The sequence below is a fragment of the Gastrolobium bilobum genome, unplaced genomic scaffold (genome assembly GCF_033153095.1).
Source record: "Gastrolobium bilobum isolate Gb01-03AN ecotype WA unplaced genomic scaffold, APGP_CSIRO_Gbil_v1 utg66606, whole genome shotgun sequence".
Lineage (NCBI taxonomy): Eukaryota > Viridiplantae > Streptophyta > Magnoliopsida > Fabales > Fabaceae > Gastrolobium > Gastrolobium bilobum.
In genome coordinates this window covers 11,711-34,742 of record NW_026898256.1, presented here as the reverse complement: position 1 = coordinate 34,742, position 23,032 = coordinate 11,711, and the positions used below count along the sequence as shown (strand labels likewise).

General features: G+C 32.5%; 1 protein-coding gene across 1 annotated transcript; it reads right to left on the bottom strand.

The window, feature by feature from the left end:
* Positions 1-4,573: 4,573 nt before the first annotated feature.
* Positions 4,574-6,646, bottom strand: LOC133314267 (glucan endo-1,3-beta-glucosidase-like). The gene is made up of 3 exons (XM_061515714.1): positions 6,592-6,646; positions 5,323-6,329; positions 4,574-4,690 (listed from the first exon to the last, which is right to left on the bottom strand). The coding sequence occupies exons 1-3, from the start codon at positions 6,644-6,646 to the stop codon at positions 4,574-4,576; spliced, it is 1,179 nt and encodes a 392-aa protein (XP_061371698.1).
* Positions 6,647-23,032: the final 16,386 nt, after the last annotated feature.

Below are 23,032 nucleotides of genomic sequence, written 5' to 3'. Positions count from 1 at the left end.
GAGCAATGATTATTGATGATTAATTATTGTATAAACAGATTGTGATTGTGTTGTTTGTGGGCATTGAGCTAGTGTGAGCTTGGCTTGGATAGTTAGCTTGCGAGGTAAGCTTTCGTGTCCTCGGTTTAGCCATTGTTGGTTCCACCATACCCCATGGGGGAATGGTTTATATGCATGATGTGTTTTCATGTATTGCTTTTGAAATGTTGTTGAGCTTTATGTGCAAGTGCTTATAATATGTATGTGTTGTTCCACCTAGACGGTAAGCCTGTGTATGTATGAGACATGCCATAGGGTGATTCTGTAGGTGGGTGTAAGTAGTGACTTGCACTGAATGTAGGCAATAGACGTATTTAAGTCCTGCATTTCTCTGGCCAGTAGAATAGTTGACACATGACATGATTATTCTGCTGCATTGCACTGATTTTGGAACTTATATTATATTCCTTCTTTTTGAACTTATATTGCACATGTAAGTGAGCTTGGGGTGGAGAAATTCTTGAGGACCCCTTGCCTTACTGAGATTTCTGTTTAGAGATCTCACCCCACGTTTGGGGCACATATTTCAGGTTCAGGTAACTCGGGGATTGAGACCTCGGGCGGCAGGAGGCCGGAGCTGATGTGATATGCTTGCTGTTATACTGTTATGCTTGGATGCTGACATGCTTTATGTTATTATTATGATTTTGTTGTTGAGACTCTGTTGGGCTTTGTTGCCTTATTTGGTGAGCATGGGGGTTGTCCATGCCACATTGATTGACTATGTTTTATTTAGATTCGAGTTGTATTAATGTATCAGGATATTGTCCGGACTACGTGTTGTAGATTCGTGACTTAGATACTCACTTATTTATATTATGAGGTTATTCAGTGTAGATAGCTGTGTATTTGCAATTACATACAGGCAATATTTTGAAAGTAATTAAGTAATCAACTTGGTGATGATTAATGACGTCATAATTGAAAAGCAAAAAGTTTTTGCGCATTTTTTGTTAAGCACTGCTTAATACGATGATATGATAACAAACCGGGTATACACGGGGTGTTACAACCATCATCTTTAAATTTCGAAAATATATGCTGGATGAGTGAGTTTTCTTGCATTCCAAGTAATGGATGTTGGAATGTTTGATATTGTATTAATTGAGTCCATGCGAAGATTAAAGCAAGTGGACCCTCATTAATTGATCAAGTATTGGTGGAATCAATGGAACTTGAATTGATTACTTGAGTTGAACCAAGTGAAGGTAGGTTCTTCACCTTGTGAAATGTCTTGAATTGCCTATATGTGTAGATGAAAATAGATGAATTCATGAATGCAATTGATTGACTGCATTGCACCTTGATGTAGGTGTTTATTGCGAAGTTTGTAGCTTTGAGAACAAGCTTTGTTGTTTACATTCTTGGTGGTGAGACAAGGATTGGGTTGGAAGCTATTGAGGTAAACCTTCGAACCTTGGAATTTATCCCGATATTGTTCCACCAAGCCCTGATGGGGTAATGGTTATTGTTAGTGTATGTAATTGTAATAGAGAGAAGTTTAGTTTATTGATATATGTATGTGTATGCTTTGGGTGTGGCATAGGATAATGTTTCCCTAAGTTTGGTATGTTGCAAGATGTTCTATGATTCATATATGGTAGATTCCCTGGCCAGTAGGACTATTTATATCTGAGAATTTAAGGAAGGCGAGAGTTCAAGAGGGATGCCTCATGGAGATATTTTACACACTACATGGATATGTATATATGTATTATTTACTATTATTGCTGTAACACTTGAAGTAAACACTAGGGTGGATGAATCTTTCAAAGACTGCTGGTTTACTGATATGTTTATCTCACCCCACGTTTTCGGGACCCCCCTTTAAGATATTGATGGTGCAGGAGCATTCGTTGGTAAAAGGTCACTGTACATATAAATTGTTGCATGTTGCTGCTTTTGTTATTTTGATATGCATATTATTTTGTATCATCATATGTATATGTTTTAGTTTGAAAACATGTGATGTATATTTTGGAACTCAACCCATGATCATTGTGGTAGTATTTGTCATATTGTTTATAGGCAAAGACTTTGATCATGTGTTGTAATAGCTAAGTTCTCTTTGGATGATTGTAATTGATATATTTGGACATGATGTTACTTGCATTTGATATATGTAAGAGATGTATGTTGGTATTCAGAGAGAGATGCATTGATGGACCATGTGATTAAGCCTAAAGTTGGCTGTATGTATGCTTTAATAATTGAACATCAGGTTTATTAGGTCCTATGTGAGTTTTGGAGGAAATCCCAAATCCCCTTAGTGTAGCAAAATTCTACCAAAATGCTTTTGCCCAGGGGAGGAATTGATTCCCATAGGTTGGGAATCAATTCCCAAGAAACAGGGGACGAAAAGTTGGCTACTGCCAAGAATTTTACACACTGGAATCTGTTCCCATCAAGAAGGGAATCAATTCCCTAGTTGAGGAATCTATTCTCATCAAGAAGGTAATCTGTTCCCTAGTTCAGGAATTTTTTCCCTTCAGGATTGGAATTGATTCCCTCAAGGCAGGGGAGGTATGTGAGATATTGCCACCCATTTTTAAGGGGTGGGAATCGATTCCCTAATATGAAAAGTGAGATTTTGTGAATTCTAAATGAAGTAATCAAGTGATCTTACCATGTATTGTTTAAACACTTATTGTAAAGCATGGTATAAGGTCTATAGATACATTAAAAAAATAGGCAAAATGGTAAGATAAACATGAATTATTAGGATTTAAGCTAGAAGAATGAGTTGCAACAAAAGAAATTCGAATTAAAATCCAAACTTGAAACCCAAGTCAGTTGCCCTATATATACACCCAAGGATACATGCTCATATACTTTTACACATTCATGTTCATATTTTCCCACTAATCAAGAGATTGTGAAGGGCTTCTAGCCCGGAAGGGAAGAACCTTAGAGAGATTCTCAAAAGAAAAATGAGTGACAGAGTAGTGTTGCGCGAGAAGCTCTGGGATTAGCTTGCTTTCCGTCTTTGTTTCTTTCCTCCTTGGATTTCTTCTTCTTTTTCTCTATTTTCTTTAATTCTATCATGAGTTAAACCTTTCCTTAGGTTGAGTGATATAGTAGCTATGTTGTAACATTGTAACAGATGCCTAAATTTTATTTTTATGGATATTTAATTAGTTTCTTAATGAGCTTTCTTAATTTTATTCTTGCTTTCATACTGAAAGGTACATAATTGATATAAAGAAGGTTAGGGCCCAGAGGTTTTCTGAATTCAGACCCTTGTTAGGTAGTGTGGATTAATTAAGTCAAAGAACTTAATTAAGTTGTGGGTACAGAGATGATTTACATCACAATGCCATTGAACTTGTTCTTCAATGAATTCAGTAGTTAATTCTAACATTGAGATATGAGGGTTAAGTTCTGGGTTATACATGTAAGGTTTACGAGAGTCCAGTGTTTTAAAACTCGGACCGGTCATCGAACCAGTCGAGGTACTGGGTCACTAGGTCACTGGTTCAACCGGGTTGAACCGGATTTATTGTTCACATATTAAAAATATAAAAATATTACTTATATTAATAAAAATTCACATGAGAAAACTATCAATGAGCTTCAAAAAATAAATTGATTTTCAATGATAGCAAATATTATATACTTTTAAGCTTCTAGCTCTAGACCATATCCTAACATTGGATTAAAATTGCAATATAAGTTAAATGCACCTTTTGTGCTTGACATGATACGGATAAATTAAATCATGATAACAAATAGTATGCATGAAATATACACTAAGAAAATAGTGTCACTGTTATCACGATAACAAATAGTATGCATGAAATATACACTAAAAAAAAGTGTCCACCGTTGAGATTAGATCATAAGACCATCAGTGTTTATCACCACTTAACTTCATGAGATCATTATATGATGCAACTAAATTACATAAACGAACTTCACTAATCTAAAATACCTTATTATTTTCACCTTACTTTTAATAATATTTCTTATGAACAAAAAAAAATTTACCAAAAAAAAAGAAAAAAAAAGGAATAACCGGTCTAACCCGAGTCAACCGGGTCGCCGGGTTTCGGCCGGGTCAACCGGTCCAATCCGGTTGACTGCAGAAGCGGTCCAACTACCCGCTCGGACTGGGGAACCCACCGGGTCACCGAGTTCCGGGTCAACCCGGCCGGTCCAAGCCGGGTTTTAAAACACTGCGAGAGTCCTTACATAAAATCACGTATTGAGTTACTAATTAGATATTACAGAGCATTGTTATAACACCGTTACATCATTATAGTATTAGGAAAATTGATCGTAATCTATCTTTCACATACATACTTTTAACCTCTGCTCTTTACTTACTATTATTATTTGTTTAATTTGTTAGCTGTAGTTTTATTACCTTTTACTCAATAAATCAATCAATAAAAATCATTGATTTCTTATTACCTTGCTTGGATTCACACATTATAAATCATATCCGCGGAACTGGACTCATAATCCTATATTATTTGCTGATAACATACACTTGTATTATGGTGTTAGATCATTATTCACATGCAACAAGTGCTCAAGAGGTACAAGAGAAACCAGCACTAAAGGCATTGGTTGCATTAACGGCAGATGACTGCACTAAAATGGAAAACTTAGGGGTTTGTTGTTGAAGCGAGACTCCAAGATCAAAGCTCTAATACAAAGTTGGAAAGAATAAACTGAAATAGTATTAATTTATTACATATAAAATAGGGATTTCCTTTCCTCCTTTTACATAAAAATCGTCAAATTTCCTGCTCACACAAAGAAATAATGGGTCCCGCCATTTTATAAAATAAAAAATAAGAAAAAAATAAGGCACAATTTCCTATGTTAGTGCAGGAAAAAGAATTCACTTTCCTCTTACATAACAAAAAGTTTACCGTATAAAATATGGGGTTTGATTTTCTCATGTTAAATGAGAATTCAATTTTCATGTTGTAGAGATAAGAAGCATGTGAGACCTATGTGTTAGAAAAAATTATATGTAGGACCCATGTCAGTACGGAAATCGAAGGGTGTGTAGAAAAATTTGAATTCTCATGTTAAATGAGAATTATAAAACCCATAAAATATATACATTGGGTACACTATTTGTAATAAAGAAGCTAATGAGCCTAAAGAAGTAAACCTAACTCCTAGAATACAATTTGGCTAATAAAGGAAATAATCTGGCTAATAAAAGAAAGAAATCAATTCAAATATTTTTCATATTAACAAATATCTTCTCCCCTGTTACTGAAGATATACTATACAGAGGAAAAATAATAAGAAAAATATACAAACAAAAGAAAATCCTTCCCTTGTTAGACGTGGAGAGCAACTTTTAACTGTATATGGTTGGTTTGTAAAACTAATTTGGTACTTGGGCTGTTTTTGGGGGGTGAACAAACCAAAATGCCGTTCTGTTTCAGCAGGTCCTTTCTGGTTTTCATCAAACATAGCAAATAAATATGTTTCAATGGGTTGATTAGGCCTATTTGGAGTCCCAAACCGCACATGATTGATCAAATTCTTATAATAGGCTTGTGCATTATCAACCGTTGCAGCAGTACCACCATCAGATGGCCATCCACTTTCTGATACTACAACTTCCAAATCAGGAGCACCAACCTTCTCAAGGGCTGCATAAAGTGCTCCAAGTTGTGCACTAAAGATATTCTGGTACTCATATTCTCCATCCTTCACCACAACTGTTGATGAGTTGAATAAGGCATAGCCAAGGTTGACATTATTTGTGTCACCTATGTAGCTAAAATAAGGGTACACATTGGCAAGAAGTGGTGCCCCATTATTCACAAGGAAACTAACAATTGGACTTATATATGAACTTGAAGATGGATTGAATTCTCCTGCAGATGGAGGATAGGAACTTCCCAGCAATGACAACTCTATAGCTGTTGAAACCTTAATTTGACTCTGTAGGTTGGCAGATGTAAGTGCAGCATAAATATTCTGCATTGCAGGGAGAACAAATTGTGATGTTGCTGATGTAGGATTTATTTCATTCCCAACAACAATGTACCTAAACTTGACATCTTGAGAGTAGTTTAGTATATTGTTTTGGACCCAATGAGTTGCTTCTGCTGCATCACTTGCAAGGGATTGAATGTCTTCATTAGGGACCCCAATGACAAGTTCTATGTGGGACCCTCTTAAGGCTTGAAGGGTTGCTGGATCAGGATCATATATTCTCATTTTTCTAATGCCATTTGATATGTAAAGATGTATAACTTCCTGCGCTGGTGGTAAATTGTTCGCTACTCGCCCATAGCACACTCCTATTGGTTGTTCTGCTGCATTATATAAAAAAAAAATTGAAGGTTGTAAACTAAACTAATTAAACACTATCCATTAAATCCCGATTACCGAGAATAAGAGTGAGAAAATTCTTGTACACAGCCTTTTCTGAATTTGAATTATTGACCTTTCAATCGCAAAGGAACAACTTATCCTTGGCTCAGGCTCCCCCTCTTAAAAATAAAAGAATTTAGGGTTAAAAGTTAAGACATAAAAATAATACAAAGGAGGATAAAAACTAAGGTCAAATAAAACGTTTACCTGTTGTCTGAAACACACTTAGTAGAAGAAGTAGAAGCACGAAAACCATATTTGCATGTTATGGAAAGTGTACGATTAACAAGACAAAAGGGAAGAACAGGAGATGACAAGTTTCCTATTGAGAGGATTTTTTTGTTTGGTTTTATACAATTCATGCATCTATTTATAGTTTTAGTGTTCAAGCACCATTATTAATGGCCTCGTGTACGAACATTAATATTGGTGAAGTCTTTGATCAATAAAGTCTCAATCTTGCAATCGCGCATGTGTAAAAGTGTCACATTATGTTATAATATAGTGGAATAGTATTAATATATGGTGTAATTGACACAATATTATGAATTTAGCTGTCACTAATTGGTGATTACTTCAATTGGATTGGAACTTGGAAGCACGTGCGAAATAGTAAATTACACATGATTCTCTTTATTAATTGGTTATGTTACACGGTAATTTTTTAAATTCAAATAATTAGAACAATAAGTTTGTAACAAGAGAAGCCTAAGTGGTTATAAACATAATAACAGAAACCATAAAAAGGTCTTGTTTGTTTGATTGTGTTTTTAATTTTTAATTTTCAAAATTATTTTGTAAAATAGCCTACAAGAACTGTTTTTTTAGAATAAAAGAAGGAAAAAATTTGTTTGGTAAAACTGTTTTTAGAAGAGTTTTAAAATTTAAAAGAAAAAAAATCTGCTTGATGATTTTGTTCTGTTAAACATGTTTTCAAAGAAAAACAAAAAACCTCATTTGATTAGTAATTTTCTAAATTTTTTTATGATTTTTTAACTGTGTAAAATTTTAGATATATTTTAATGAAATCTATTTTTGATACCAAAACAAATGATATTGTAATATTTTTTAAGATTAAAGTAACTCATATTATACAAGATAATGAAATTTTTTAACTGCAATTTTAAAATTAATTTTAGCCAAATGAAAGTAAACTATAATGCTATTGGTTTATTGAACATAAAAATAAAATACAATACAATAAAAAAAGTTCTGATGTGAGTAAACAAAATGTAAAAGTCAAAAACTTATTGTGGAGGCTGAATTTGGAAATCTTAGTTATAGTATGTTAAGGGAGAATTTGACTCTGTAATGCTTGATAATGTTTTCAGTTTAATCGGTGTTTGTTAATGAAAGGAAAGTTTTGGCTTTGGTTTTGATGTGCCATTTTAATTGCCAGTCTTAAGTGGATGAGATCAAATGATAATTTTGTGATTTTTATTTATTTTTTTGGTTCGTACGAAGGATTTTCCTTCTCACATTGCACCACTTGCAAAGCCCAATTTCATCTTAGAATGGAATTGTTTGAGGACGACTCTTTGCATAAAGTTCAGACTTTCATGGCAAGAGATGTTTTTCTTTTTTTCTAGTTGTACAAACTTTGAGTATTCTTGACTTTGTTTTTCATCCTTTCATGTTGAATGATTATATTTCCACAGTATTGAGTTAGGTTCAATTCAATCACATATCTGGTATATAAGTTCCTTTTTTGAAAACAAGAGTAAATAGAGATAGAAAAGAAAGCGAACTAATGCCCATTATGTCCTTGACGTGCGTTGTCTAACTCACGCAAATTATCGACCTTTAGGTTTAATGTAGTGATAAGGTAACTCGGATCGTCTCCTAAAGAACCTGCTTGAAATCAGAAACGTTCTGTAAAATTAAATATAAAAGGAAAAAGGGAATTTTGTTGATTTGAAATTTAAATAAAAACAGAATTGAAAAAGGGATTTAAAAATCAGAATTAAAAGCAATGAACCTAAGGAATTAGGATTCATTAATTCATTTCGTCATTGGATAAAAATATAATTATCAATTTGTGATTAACCCCAATTAAATTTGGAATCCTCAAATTTAATTGGAAACCCTCTCTAGACTATTGCCTAGCGTTTGGTTGAATACAATATTTAAACTATGCAATCGCAGTAATTTAAACCTGTTCAATTTATATTCATTGGGTTGGTTAATCTGACCATTAGATATAATTATCAATTTTCCTTTATAGAATGCAATCGCATTATTCAGTTTGAATACCTACAATCGCATGATATTCAATCTGAATTGGAAAAAACGAAATTGATTTAAAAGATTAAAACATATCCTCTGAAATAAACTAACGAACCTTTAATCCTTAGATTGATTAAAGGTGTTTAGCCTAGCATCGGGAGGTTAATCATCACTCAAAATAAAATAAAAGAGAAGAAGAAGAAGATGAAAAGAAAGAGTGTTCAGAATTTTGATAAAGAAACTCAAAACAATTGTTCAATTCCAAAATCTGACTGCCGAAGGGTTTCCTAAAGTTTCCCTTAAATAACCCACATTCAGAATGAACGGGTTAGGGTTCCACCACTTCGGCCCATACATAAAATAAAAACTTAATAAAATAAAATAAAACATTAAAACATGGCCTTGGGCCCTAAACACATTGGGTTCTAATTTAATTTACAAGTCAAAACATCAAAATAAAAATCCAGCAAAAACATGTCATCTTAGGCTTGGGTTTTGACCATCTTTATGTCTGAATTGGGCTTCAGTTACTGAAATAGAGATTGTAGCTCTTTCTGTTAGCTGCAAAACACAACAAGAACACAGTCAATCAGACATATTTAGAATGAGATATGACCGAAATAAGAAATTAGTGTAAATTTAGAAAATTATGACGAAAATCAATTAAACCCGATCAAAATCTAGAATTCTGATTTGACCCAAAAGACCTTTATTTAACTCAAATAAATCCTAAAAATACTAACCAAGAGTAATAAATAAGTGTAACAAAATATGTGTTATCAAATTCTCCCACACTTATCTTTTTGCACTCCTGGGCAAAAACTAAAACAGAAAGCAAAAACTAAGACCAACCAATCCTTTCTAACAATTAACAAGCATACAGAAAATACACAAAGATCACAAGTCTTTCACAGATAAACCAATCAGGACAGAAATTCTCTAATCTCAAATCACAAGACCTGTTAATTTCAACTGCACATGCCAATTACAGAAAATGGTTCCTTACAGGATGCTCTCAATATTTTTCTCTCAAGTGTATCAGGTAATCAGTATCACTCAAATCTACTGAAGAAAATCATTCTACCATAGGATTGCTCAAGTTCTACTTCTCCACTGCTACTAACACATGCATGCATAAATCAAGAGGGCTTTATGCAGGGTTGTAATGGGGCTGAGGTGAAGGTATGGATGAAATATGGAAAAGAAGGTTAAACACCCCAGAAATCTACAAGAGCAAAAGTTAAGAACTACACTAAAAAAATAAAAAAAGATAGAAATAAACACATATTTTTTTCTTTTTGCTCTTTTTTGTTTGTTTTTGTTTTTGTTTTTGAAAACAAAAACACATAGCAGAAAAGAATCAGATGGTCACCCCACACATAAACTTTTGCACGTCTCGGGCAAACCCCCCACACTTAAACACAACATCACAGTGAAACCAATGCTCAGTAGATCTCCAGGGTGTGAAATTAATTGATTTTTCACTTAGGCTTGTAATGTGGCTTAAGAAACAAAGGATATAAAGGCTCAAAGGGGCTCACCAGAGGATAATAATGTAAGGATGGATATCTGGCTAAAGTGGGTAAGAATAGAATAAAAGTGAATGCCTCAATCATATTCATGCATGTAAGTGAAAAATGCAGTTTCAAAAAGAACTGGAGCAAGTTCTAGAGAACAAAGATCAAGAGCAGAAACACACAAGAAAGAAAGAATGGCCAGAAGATGTATGCCATGTATAAAGGCTCAAAACCTCACAAGGATAAACCAAATCATGTAATCAACAACACAACATCAATCAACAGGTATTGCAATCCAAGAATCGAGATCAGAACCCAACAGACTATGCTATCAAACACTGTGATCTAAGTCTACTTCATGTATCACTCAATAATTACCAGAAAGAAGAGGAAAATCTACCTATGAAAATCAAAAACTAAAAGAAAGAAAAAAAAATAAAAATAAAAAATGCAAATAACAGAAAGAAAAGAAAAAGAGGGAAGAGAACTCCCTGAACTCCCTAAGGCTGATGTGGTGTTCCTTCATAGAAGGGCTTCAGACGATGCCCATTCACAGTAAATGTGCTCCCAGTCTGTTTGTCTTTTAATTCAACTGCACCATAAGGAATGACATGAGTAATAACAAATGGGCCATTCCATCTTGATCTAAGCTTACCAGGCATGAGCTTAAGACGAGAATTAAACAGTAGAACATTTTGGCCCACTACAAACTATTTCCTCAGGATCTGCTTGTCATGGAATGCCTTTGTTTTCTCTTTATATATCCTGGAACTCTCATAAGCATCCAATCTCAGCTCTTCTAATTCTTGCAGCTGTAGTTTCCTCTCCACTCCTGACTAGATGAGATCCATGTTGCATTGCTTCACAGCCCAATTTGATTGATGCTCCAACTCTACCGGAAGATGACATGTTTTTCCATAAACAAGTCGATAAGGGAACATCCCAATTGGAGTCTTGTAGGCAGTCCTATACGCCAATAAAGCATCTTCAAGTCTCTTGCTCCAATCCTTCCTATTAGAATTAACTATTTTCTGAAGGATTTGCTGTTTGAGACTTCAGTTTGGCCATTGGTCTGTGGATGGTATGCAATGACTACTTTATGAATTACACTATATTTCTTGATTAATCCAGCCATGTTTCGGTTGCAGAAGTGAGAACCTTGATCACTGATAATAGCTCTAGGAATGCCAAACCTGCAGAAAATATTAGATCTGACAAAATCTACAACAACAGCAGAGTCATCAGTCCAGGTGGCTTTCGCCTTAACCCATTTAGATACATAATCAACAACCAAAACAATGTATGTAAATCCAAAAGAAGCAGGAAAGGGACCCATAAAGTTAATACCCTAAACATCAAAAATCTCACAGAAGAGTATAGGGTGCTGAGGCATTTCATGCCTACGAAAAATACTACCTGCTCTCTAACAATTATTGCAAGACTTACAATACTCATATGCATCTTGAAACAGAGAAGGCAAAAATAAACCAGAATCTAAAACTTTCCTAGTAGTTCTTTGTGGTCCAAAGTGACCACCACAGGCAGATGCATGACAAAAGTTCAGAACAGATTGGAATTCAATATCAGGCACACATCTCCTAACTACTTGATCACTACAAAATCTCCACAAATAAGGATCATCCCACATATAATACTTAGACTCACTTTTAAATTTTAGGATCTGAGCCTTAGTGGAATCAACAGGCAAAACACTAGCAACAAAGTAATTAACCATATCAGCAAACCAGGGAAACTTACCTTGCGGCTATAAAAGCTGCTCATCAGGAAAATCATCACGAATAGGGAGAAGATCAGATGAAAGAGAAGTAATGCGGCTCAAGTGATTAGTTACTTGGTTTTTTTCTCCGCTTCTATCCTTTATTTCAATGTCAAAATCTTGGAGCAGCAACATCCACCGGATGAGTCTAGGCTTAGCATTTGCTTTCTTTAAACGAAATCTCAAAGCTGCATGGTCAGAGAAAACAATAACCTTAGTATCTAACAAATATGACCAAAACTTATCAAGAGCAAATACTATAGCCAAGAGCTCTTTTTTCAGTGGTGTTATAATTTACTTAGGCCGAATCCAAAGTCCTGGAGGCATAGGCAATGACATGTGGAGCCTTGTTGACCCGCTAAGCAAGAACAACTCCAACAACATAGTTGGAGGCACCGCACATCAACTCGAATGGAAGGGACCAATCAGGTGACTGTATCACAGGGGTAATAGTTAGACAGCGCTTCAGATGATCAAAAGTTGCCTTGCATGCATCACTAAACTCGAACTCATTGTCTTTCTGGAGAAGGTTGGATAGTAGTAGGGAAATCTTGCTAAAATCCTGAATGAAGCGCCTGTAAAATTGATGCGAACACAGATGCAGAAACGCACACGAATGCAAAAATAGAAATAGTAAAACAAGACAAAACAGAATGCACACAGAATGCAGATGCAAAAAAGAAACATATGCAGAATTGATGCGAAAAAATGCAAAAAAATAAAACAGATGTAAACAGATACAGATAGAAACCCTAAACAAAAACCCTAAACAGAGAACAGAAACAACAGAAACAGAAACAGAAACAGAAAATGAAAACAAAAACAAAAACGAAAAATGAAAACAATTTTTTTTAAAATTGAAATTGAAAAAATGAAAATTAAAAGAAAAAGAAGAAGAAATAGAAACAGAAAACAGAAAACAGAAAAATTAGAAAAAGAAGAAGAAGGGAAAGAAGAAGAACGCTTTTGACGTGCAGATTCCCCGGCAACAGCGCCAAATTTGACGTGCGCTGTCAAACCCACGCAAATTACTGAGATTTAGGTTTGTAGTGATAGGGCAACTCAGATCGTCTCCCAAAGAACCTGCTTGAAATCAGAAACGTTTTGTAAAATAAAATATAAAAAGGGAAAAAGGGATTTTGTTGATTTGAAATTTAAATAAAAACAGAATTGAAAAAGGGATTTAAAAATCAGAATTAAAAGCAATCAACCTAAGGAATTAAGATTCATTAATTTATTTCATCATTGGATAAAAATATAATTATCAATTCGTGATTAACCCCAATTAAATTCGGAATCCTCAAATTTAATTGGAAACCCTCTCTAGACTATCGCATAGTGTTTGGTTGAATACAGTATTTAAACTATGCAATCGCAGTAATTTAAACATATTCAACTTATGTTCATTGGGTTGGTTAATCTGACCATTAGATCTAATGATCAATTTTTCTTTATATGATGCAATCACATTATTCAGTTTGAATACCTACAATCGCATGATATTCAATCTGAATTGGAAAAAATGAAATTGATTTAAAAGATTAAAACATATCCTATGAAATAAACTAACGAACCTTTAATCCTTAGATTGATTACAGGTGTTTAGCCAAGCATCGCGAGGTTAAACGTCATTCAAAATTAAATAAAAGAGAAGAAAAATAAGAAGATGAAAAGAAAGAGTGCAGAATTTCGATAAAAAAAACTCAAAAAAATTATTCAAATCCAAAATATGACTGCCGAAGGGTTTCCTAAAGTTTCCCTTAAATTACCAACATTCAGAACAGGTTAGGATTCTACCACTTCGGCCCATACATAAAATAAAAACTTAATAAAATAAAATAAAACATTAAAACATGCCCTAAACGCATTTGGTTCTTGAACTGGTTCTTTAAAAACTAGTTCGGTTCATAAATTGGTTTCTAAAAATCAGTTATTTTAAGTCCATTGTAGTTCAGTTCAGTTTTTTGGTTCTTTTGCTCACCCCTATCGATAGGAGGATTATTGAATACCTGAAGTTCCTAACCATGTTGATAGGCCTGTGTAGCTAACCAATTTGCTACTCCATCCCAACCATGTTCTCATATAATTATTCTTGAGCTAACTGTATTTAGAAGCCATGTCTTGACAATACTTCTCTAAAGGTTAAACCAATCTCTTTTTACTTCCAGACTCAGTACCAACCCATCCCCTATGTCATATTTTGATCGCAACACTTTAGCCCAAAGGGCATCTTTCATTGTCATGAGACCATGCCCAATCTTCATGATACATGCTATGTTGACTTGTTTCGATCTCCTAATGCCAAGACTTCCCAAATCCTTCTCCCTGCACACCATACTCCAATTAAGTAGGTGAGTTTTCTTTGTTTGACTCGTGGAGTACTATATGAAACCTCTCATTATTTTCTCCATCTCATGACATATTGAGAGAGGCAACATGGAGGCTACATGGGTTAAAAAGGGGAGACTGATAAAACTGCTTGGGTCAAGGTTGTTCTCATTCCTAGGGACAAAGTTAATACATTCCACGAATTGAGGCATTGCTTTATTTGGTCAAGCACATGAGAGAAATGGGTTCTTTCTACTCTTTTGGGATGAAGAAGTATACCTTAGGTTTGTTATCCAGGAACTTGTTCAGAAATACTGTAATGAAAGGAACACAGGAGCTTGTCGCTAGGTATTTGACCAAATAGGATCGTCCAATTCCTATAGAACATATCACTAAAATACGGGGCACGCGCGGGGGGAGGGGGGGTGGGGGAGGGCTAAGCGGAGCAAAAATTCATTAGATAGTTTTTACGAATGTCAACTAAGTATCATAAGTAAATTGCTCCCAATGATACCTAGGTATTTTCCTAGGTCCCCTGTCGATCTTCTTTTCAACTAGAGTAATCGATCACATTAAGTTTCAAATGAATTGGGTCTTATCACTAGAGTAATGGATCATTGTTGTATGCGATATTGGAACACAAATATGTTGTACATTAGTTGAAGGATTGTTATCTCCATCCAGTCTTTTTCATCAAATTTACCATTTTTTAGAGATTGTGTGTCAATAGTTTTCAAGCTTCATTCTCTTTTCCTATTTTGGAAAACCAAAAACAATTCACATAATCTATATTTCATCTTAATAATCCTTTGAAGAAAATATTTTATTTTGCATTTACTTTTTGCACTTGATTTTTAAGATTCTTGTATAAGTGGCTTGTTTTCTCATCTTCACGGAATCTAATTCTTACAACTTTCTCGACTAGTGGGATGATATTACTTGCAATAATTGTTGGGCTTACCTAAGCTAAATAATTGGGAGGGGAAGAGTTGATGGTGTACAACGATTCTCAACTGGTGGAAGACAAGATGTATAGAAGAGATTTCTCTTAATCATTGCTGAAGTCCTTGAAGACTGCAAAATACACTTACATACTCGAAGAAATTCCTAAAAAAATTGGTTATTGACGAAGAAAGCTCTCCAAGAATGCTATTATTGGCCAACAATAGAGAAAAACACAAAACATTATGTGGAGAAATGTGACAATTGCCAAACATATATTAATATCCATATAATTCTCTAGAAGAAATGACGACCATCACTTTACCTCGACCTTGGTGAGAAATGTGATCAGTTTATTATGATTTCTTTCTTATATGTAGTAGATTTTTTTAAAGGTAAGGCTCTACACCCTAACCGCAAGATTATGTTACTGTACACTTATCCTAACTACATTTACCATGGACCTAACCTATAATTAATTCTTTTTCACAAGCTTATGGTCACTCACTGGCTCCGTTAGGGGTGGTGAACAATGATTCATATCAGACGGGGCAAGACTACCTAACCCATAACATAATATATAAGCAAACTAACAAGCAAGATATAATAACCCTAATTACATTATTTTTAAATTAGAGAGTTATGATGAGGATCATATGGTCATAAATAGAATGAGAATGAAATACTAAGAATTTGGATACCCATATTGAGGGTATTCCATTCAGGTGAATTTTCATATGCTATTTCTTTTACTGCTGACGCAGTAATAGACTATAGAATAGCTCCAGTACAGTGAATTTAAGTTAGAGAGCTATCCTAATAATATAAATATCATAAATGATGTAAGCATAAGATTTAATGAAGTTTGATACCCATATTGGGGATATTCAGAACAGTTGAGTTTTCAGCTGTTGTTTTTGACTGCTGACGCAGTAACAGTTAATAGAATAGCTCCAAGTTAGTAAATTATAGTTAGAGAGATAATTTAATGATATAAACATCATGAATGAGGTTAGCATATGATTTGATGAAGTTTGATACCCATATTGGGATATTTTGGAAAAGTCACTTCTACCGAGTATTTTGTACTGTGTAGAAGCAGCCGGTAGAATTCTAAAATGGGAAAAAGATGAGAAAATGGAAATAAAGACCAATATATGTCTAATAAGTCATAATTAGACCAATAATGTTAAAGTTAAGAAGATTATGAAATCCGGGTACAGCTGAGAACTTCGGTAAAGACTACAATGCAATTAAACAACTGTTAGTGGATCTGTGATCTACTAATCAAATTTTTAAGTTATGAACATGATAATTAGACAAAATTAATGTTAAGTACTTAAATTTAGAGTCTTGGGGTTTCCGGGTAAAAATTTGATGACGGTTCAGATAAAAATTACAGCGAGTCTCACTAAAGAACAAATGCCACTAAAGTGACATAGCACCTCTAATTAGGGCACCTTTCCCTTTCCCCCTCATTCTGAATTAGCCCCCTTCTCACTTCTCTCTCTAAAATTCAAACTTCAAACTTTGCTCTCACTTCTCTCTAAGATTTCATCTCCAAAACCTCACCAAATCACCAAATCTCCTTCACCAAACTTGTTCCCCTCACTTTCCTCTTCACAACCATACCATTTTCATGTTGTGGATCAAATTTTTGAGTTCCTCACACCACCATACAGCCATGGTTTTTGGGAGTTCAAGGACCATGGAGTTGTGTTCTTGAGTGCTCTTCAAGAACAACACATCCTTGCTTAGTTCTCTTGAGTTCTAGTGTAAGTGTTCTTAAACTTTCTTGAAAAATATCATCATTTTCTCTTGTGTTCATGAGCTCCAACTCTTGAGCATGTTCTTGAAGGTGTGTTCTTGTTTAAAGGAGCATTCTTGGTGGTAAAAGGTGGAGCTTGGAGCTAAAGGTGTGAACTTGAAGATGTAAGCTTCACCTTGGGAAAAGATGACTCAAAAAGGCTTCCTTTCCTCCTCTTTATGCCATGGTTTTGTGTATGGGTGGGTGGTATGTTGCTGAAATTTTTTTAAAAAGAAAAGGTTTTGATGATTGTTCTTGAGGGTGTGTGAGTTTTGAATCAAGAAATGATTGTTTTGATGCGTAAAGGTGCAACCTTTGGATCCTTGTGTGGATTCCATGAAAAAGAATGAACTTGAACCCTAAAGGAGACACCTATGATTCAGCCATGTCATGGGATCTAGGATTTGATGGCTAAATTTTTTTATGAAGTGATTAAGTGTGGAAAAATCCTAAGAGAAACTAAGAAAGATTAATTAAGTGGGTGATCTTTAAGTGAAACCTACTAATCTTGATGAAGGATGGCTAAAAAACCTAATAAATATAATTAATCAAATCTTCCCCCTTTGATATAATGTGGATTAATTGTGTTAAAAATAAGGAAATCATGGATTAGTGGATTAATTAAGTGTAGGTACTAATTAACTAATGAAATGACTAAGAAATAAGCTTAAAAATACTAATTTAAACAGCTAAGCAATTCGGCCATATGTGATTAATTTAGGGTCACTATGTTAAAATTAATATTAAGACCTAATTAGGACATTAATCTAGTGGTGAAGTGAGGTGGACTATGCATAATACACTAATTAAAGATTAAACCCTAAAAATGAACCTAATTAGGGTTCAGGAGCACTAATCATGCAATTAACGAACTTGAGGTACCATGGCACAATGTGACTAAGTGGAATTTCATAATGTGACCTAATAATAGAATAAAATCCAAGAATTAAAGTGACTTAGAGTTGTTAACCATAGGTAATTAAGATTTGATAATTAAACTCACTTAGGGTTAAATGACCAATTTTTAGGCTAACTTGGAGAAGGAATATCTCCCTCCACAGAGGTCCTATAGGGATGTAAATTATATAGTTTTGAAGCTGGAGATGTTAGCTATGTGGTGTCAAAATTTGGTACCATTTTAAGATGTATAGCATTCTGTAGGTTTGATTGAGTGGAGACTACCCTGGGAGGCAATGTGCAGGGGCTGTACATGGCTGCAACTTCCACGAATTATTTCTCCCTCATTTCTTACTAAAATTAGATTCGAATTAAAGCTGAAGGTGTCTAGTTATCTGCATAAAAATTTGAGAGTAATTGGTTTAGTAAATTTTCCATAATCGCAGAAATGGTAAGGGATGTCTAGGGCTCTGTTTGGAGTTAGCAGACAGCTTTGCTTGTTCAACTTCAAATGGTGATAACCCAAGCTAAAAAACTCCAAATGAGGCATGTGATACCTTGTTGGAAAGGTAATTGAATTTAGATTAACATACTAAAAGATGAGAATTTTATAACAAGTGGATTGCGCACAATGACTAGAAAACATAAGCATGTACAAATTTGAAAAAACCGTAAAAGTGATATTTAAGCTAGGTGGGATGATGGAAACCCTTAGTAACTTATAATAAGTATATATATGGCTTGGATGAGTGAAAATAATCCAAGTTACCTTAGTGATCCTAGTGTTTGATTCTAAGATTATGCAAGGTGCTTAAACTATGTGGTTGATTGGGTAATAAGTGAACACTTCATAATACACTAAAATACGTAATTATGTAATAATTGGTCTAGACTTGTAATGGGCATATTATTGGCATGTAAGAATGAAATATGGAATCATTAAGTGATTGAGTATTAATGTTGTAAATGATTCCTGCTCTAGGTTTGCCTAGAGAATTTGACACTTGAGGGTTTATTGGAGCATATGTATTTTACTGTTGGAGTTGGGCTTGTGATAAGCTCAGTGAGGTAAGCTCCTAGTTCTGGTTGCTCCTCTCTCTTGTGATCCCACCTTGATGATGGACATTATGGTTGAATTGTTTGAAAGTATGTGGTATAATGTATATGTGCATTCATTCACATTTATATAGATGTTATATGAGTTTGTAAATTAACATTACCGAAGTTTAAACTATTTGGCATGACTACAGATTTTTGATATGAGTTTTGTTCTGCTGATCTTTGATAAAGATTCTATTCTAAAATACGCTGCTGCTGTTCTTGATTATACGTAATTGCTCTTGGATGGTTGTCTGGTCTCATTTGAAGATTAAGACTAAGAATTAGTAATAGCTCTTGATAAATAATCTGCTATATAATTATCTTATCCTTTGATGTGTTCTATGTTAATTTTATAACCATGATTAATAAATTTATCTTTTAATATCAACCATCTTCTTCTTCCTAATTTATTTTCATTTAACTTGTTTTAAAATTTTACTATGGCTTCACAGTCTGTTCTTATCGTAAATTCTCTATTCACAATAAAAATTTCAACGACATCTAATCCTTCAATAACTGCTACTATTTCATAATCTATTGCACTTAAATTTTTTACTTTATGTTTTCCACTAGCATATCTACATATTTTTTCAGTTTCTTATTTAGAGTATTTATTAGGTTTTTTTCTTAATTCAGTTCTCCAACCTAATTCTGATCCATCTGTTACTACTATTTTGTAATCAGTAGTTAGTAGAAGTGCTAATGGTGGTAAATTTTTAACTAACTCTTTTATTTGTCTTGCTAATTTTTTATCTTCATTATTAAAATATCTTTGTCCTTTTATTGATGCTTTACTATATAAAGGTCATACCAAAGTCTTTTATAAAATTTCTAGCGTAATTACATAATCCTAGAAATCTTTGTAACGTTTTTAAATCTTCAGGAAAATCTATAATTTTCTGAGAAATATGAGGTTGTAATTTTACTATACCTTCTCCTAATTATAATCTAAATATTTAATATAAGTTTTTCCTACTTCCATTTTCTTTTTGCTAATTATGATACCATGTTTAACAAACTCAGGAAATATTACATGTAAATGTCCTATATGTTCTTTTATATTTTTACTACATACAAGAATATCGTCAATATATACAATACAGAAATCTTTATAATTTAAGAAGATTTCATCCATTCTTCTTTGATATATACTAAGTGCATTTTTAAGTTCAAAGGGTATTACTAACCATTCAAAATGTCCTAGAGGAGCAGTAAATGATGTCCATTCTATGCTTTCTTCCTTTAATTTAAAATGGTGAAACCCACTTTTAAAATACAATCTTGTATATGAGAGATTAAACTATCTTTATATGGAATATTATAAGCATCTTCTATAGTATTATCGTTTAATATTGTATAGTTAATTACCATTCTACTTTTTCCTCTTACTATTTCACTATATTTTCTTACTATAAAAGCTGCAGACCTATTTCTACTATCAGATTTTCGTATTAATCCTAATTTACTTAATTCTTCTATACATACAGATTAAAATCTTTTTCATCTAGCATAGTATGTTTAATACTTTTAGTGCTTATTCTTATGTCTGAATTTTTTAATTTTATTCACACATGGGTTTGTATAATTTCGTATTTTTATTGGTTGTAATTATATAGGTTGTTCTACTGGATACCTTCTTCCTTTACTCTTAAATTTATTTTCTCGAGTATCATCATAACTAGTATAACTTTGTCTAGGGAGATTTCCTAATCTATAAACTCTAGGCTCTGTATAAGTTGTTCATGATGCTCTTGTTCTATTAGGATTATTACTATCTTGACTTTCCATAAGATTTAAATATAATATTTTAAAATCTGTTTCTTCTTCACTTTCTTCAAAGTCTTTTTCTTTTTCATATTGTTCCATAAAATCATTTAATAGTTCTATTTCTTCTTATGTAGATATTTTATATTTTAATTCATATCCTTGTTCTGTTATGTCCCTTGTCTTGATATATTACTTATTCTACTTCAATTATTTTTTGTCTAACTAATTTTTCTTCTAATGTTTCTAATTCTTCCTTTGATAAAATAGGATATTGTAAAAATAATATTTTATCTTCTATTACTTCTACATTTTTAATTTGTTTTCGTAACATTCAATCTCTTTCTTGTAATATTTTTTGTTTTTGTTCTTCAATTTTATGTTTATATTTGTTTGTATAATATTCATATGAATTTTCCATTTTATTCATAAACTCACTAGTTGTTTCTGTTTCCGAATCATCTTCTCTACTTATTCCTTGTTTGTAGTCTAAAAATCTTACATAAGTATCTCCTATATTATTATTATAAAATACTCCATTTTCTGGAACTAATATATTGATTGTTCTACTTTGATAATTTTTTCTTCTAAGACTTTTTCTTTATTTGATAATTTTTTTGCTTCTCTTTTTATGTTTTCAAATAACTGATGTGTTTCTACTTCTATTGGTTTAGGTTTTCTTTGTTCAAAACTTAAAATTAATTGTTGAATATCTGATCTAGATGGCAAAGTTTCTATATGTATTTTATTTAATTATTAATTCTTCTCTTCTGTATTCTTAATATAATCTAAATTATTTTTTATTTCTATGAATTTATCTATGATCGTCAGGATATAAATCTTCGTCTATAGAATCTACTTGTGACCAATAAGACTCATATCTTTCGTAAAATTTATTATCTCCGGATAAAAACCAGTCTCTTAATTTAAAATATTCTATAGTAGTAAATATTATATTTTGAATATAAGGTTCTAATAATTCTTTAAGAATATCACTACTAAAAAAAATGTTTTTTTTTGAAGAAAAAATTCCGTAAAAAATGAATAAAATTTCGTCGAAAATGAAATTTTTGACGGAATTTTCGACGGAAATAAAGTCGTTGAATATTCCTTCGTTGGTAAAATTCATAAATATATATTATTTATTTATTTTTTAATATTTTTCGACGGATTACCGTCGAAAATTCATAAATATATTTTGTTTTATTTTTATTTTTTATGATTTTCAACGAAAATGAAATTCCCTCGAAAAATTCATAAATATATATTTTTTTATTTTTTTTATTTTTTTATGATTTTCGACGGAAGTAGAATTCCTTCGAAAATTTCATAAATATATTTTCTTTTTTATTTATTTTTTTATGATTTTCGACGGAATTCATTTTACGAAAATTTCGTCGAAAAATTCATAAATATTTTTTTTTTATGGTTTTCGACGGAAGAAAAATTAACAATATATTTTTTTTATTATTTTTTTAATAATTTTCGACGGAATTCATTTTTCGTCGAAAATTCATATATATATATATATTTTTTATTTTTTTATTTTTATGATTTTCTACGGAAATTGAATTCTGTCGAAAAAGTCATAAATATATTGTCTTTTTTATTTACTTTTTTAATGATTTTCGATGGAATTCGTTTCACGTCGAAAATTCATAAATATATTTTATTTTTTTATTTTTTTCATGATTTTCGAGGAAAATTGAATTCCGTCGAAAAATTCATAAATATATATATTTTTTTTATTTTTTAAAAAAATTTCGACGAACTATATTTTTCGTTGAAATTTCCGTCTTTAATTTTGACGAAACATTTTTTGTCGAAAATTTGGACTTCCAAGATTATTTTTCATTATATTATCTTTTACTAACTTATGATAGTATATTTGATCTTTTTTAAATATATTGGAACTATTAGGCTCCGCTATATATTCCCAAAGATAAGAATAACAATAAGCTTCAGTACGGTATGCTAAATGAATTTCTAATTTTTTATTAAAATTTTCAAATGCTTCTTGTATAAGGTTCATACAAATAAGATTGTATATAAACTGTTTTATCTAAAAAATCTAATCCTTCTTGCTTTAACATTTCTTCAAAATAATAATAGTCAAGAAAATTAAATTCTAATTTTTCTATATTATTAATAATTATCTTCCTAAGTAAATCTTTTTCTGGATGTTGAGTCTATTAAAGAGACTACTGATTTAATATAGTTAAGATAATTTTTGTTTAAAGATATTTTCCTGATTAGTTTCGTCTAGAAAATTAAAGTATGTGA

Coding starts and splice junctions, on each gene's coding strand:
- LOC133314267 (XM_061515714.1), bottom strand. CDS start 6,646: ATGGTTTTCGTGCTTCTACTTCTTCTACTAAGTGTGTTTCAGACAACA. Junction 6,330..6,591: donor GTTTCAGACAACAGGTAAAC/GTTTTATTTGAC, acceptor ATAATGCAGCAG/AACAACCAATAGGAGTGTGC. Junction 4,691..5,322: donor CAAGGGAAGGATTTTCTTTT/GTTTGTATATTT, acceptor ACTTTGTATTAG/AGCTTTGATCTTGGAGTCTC.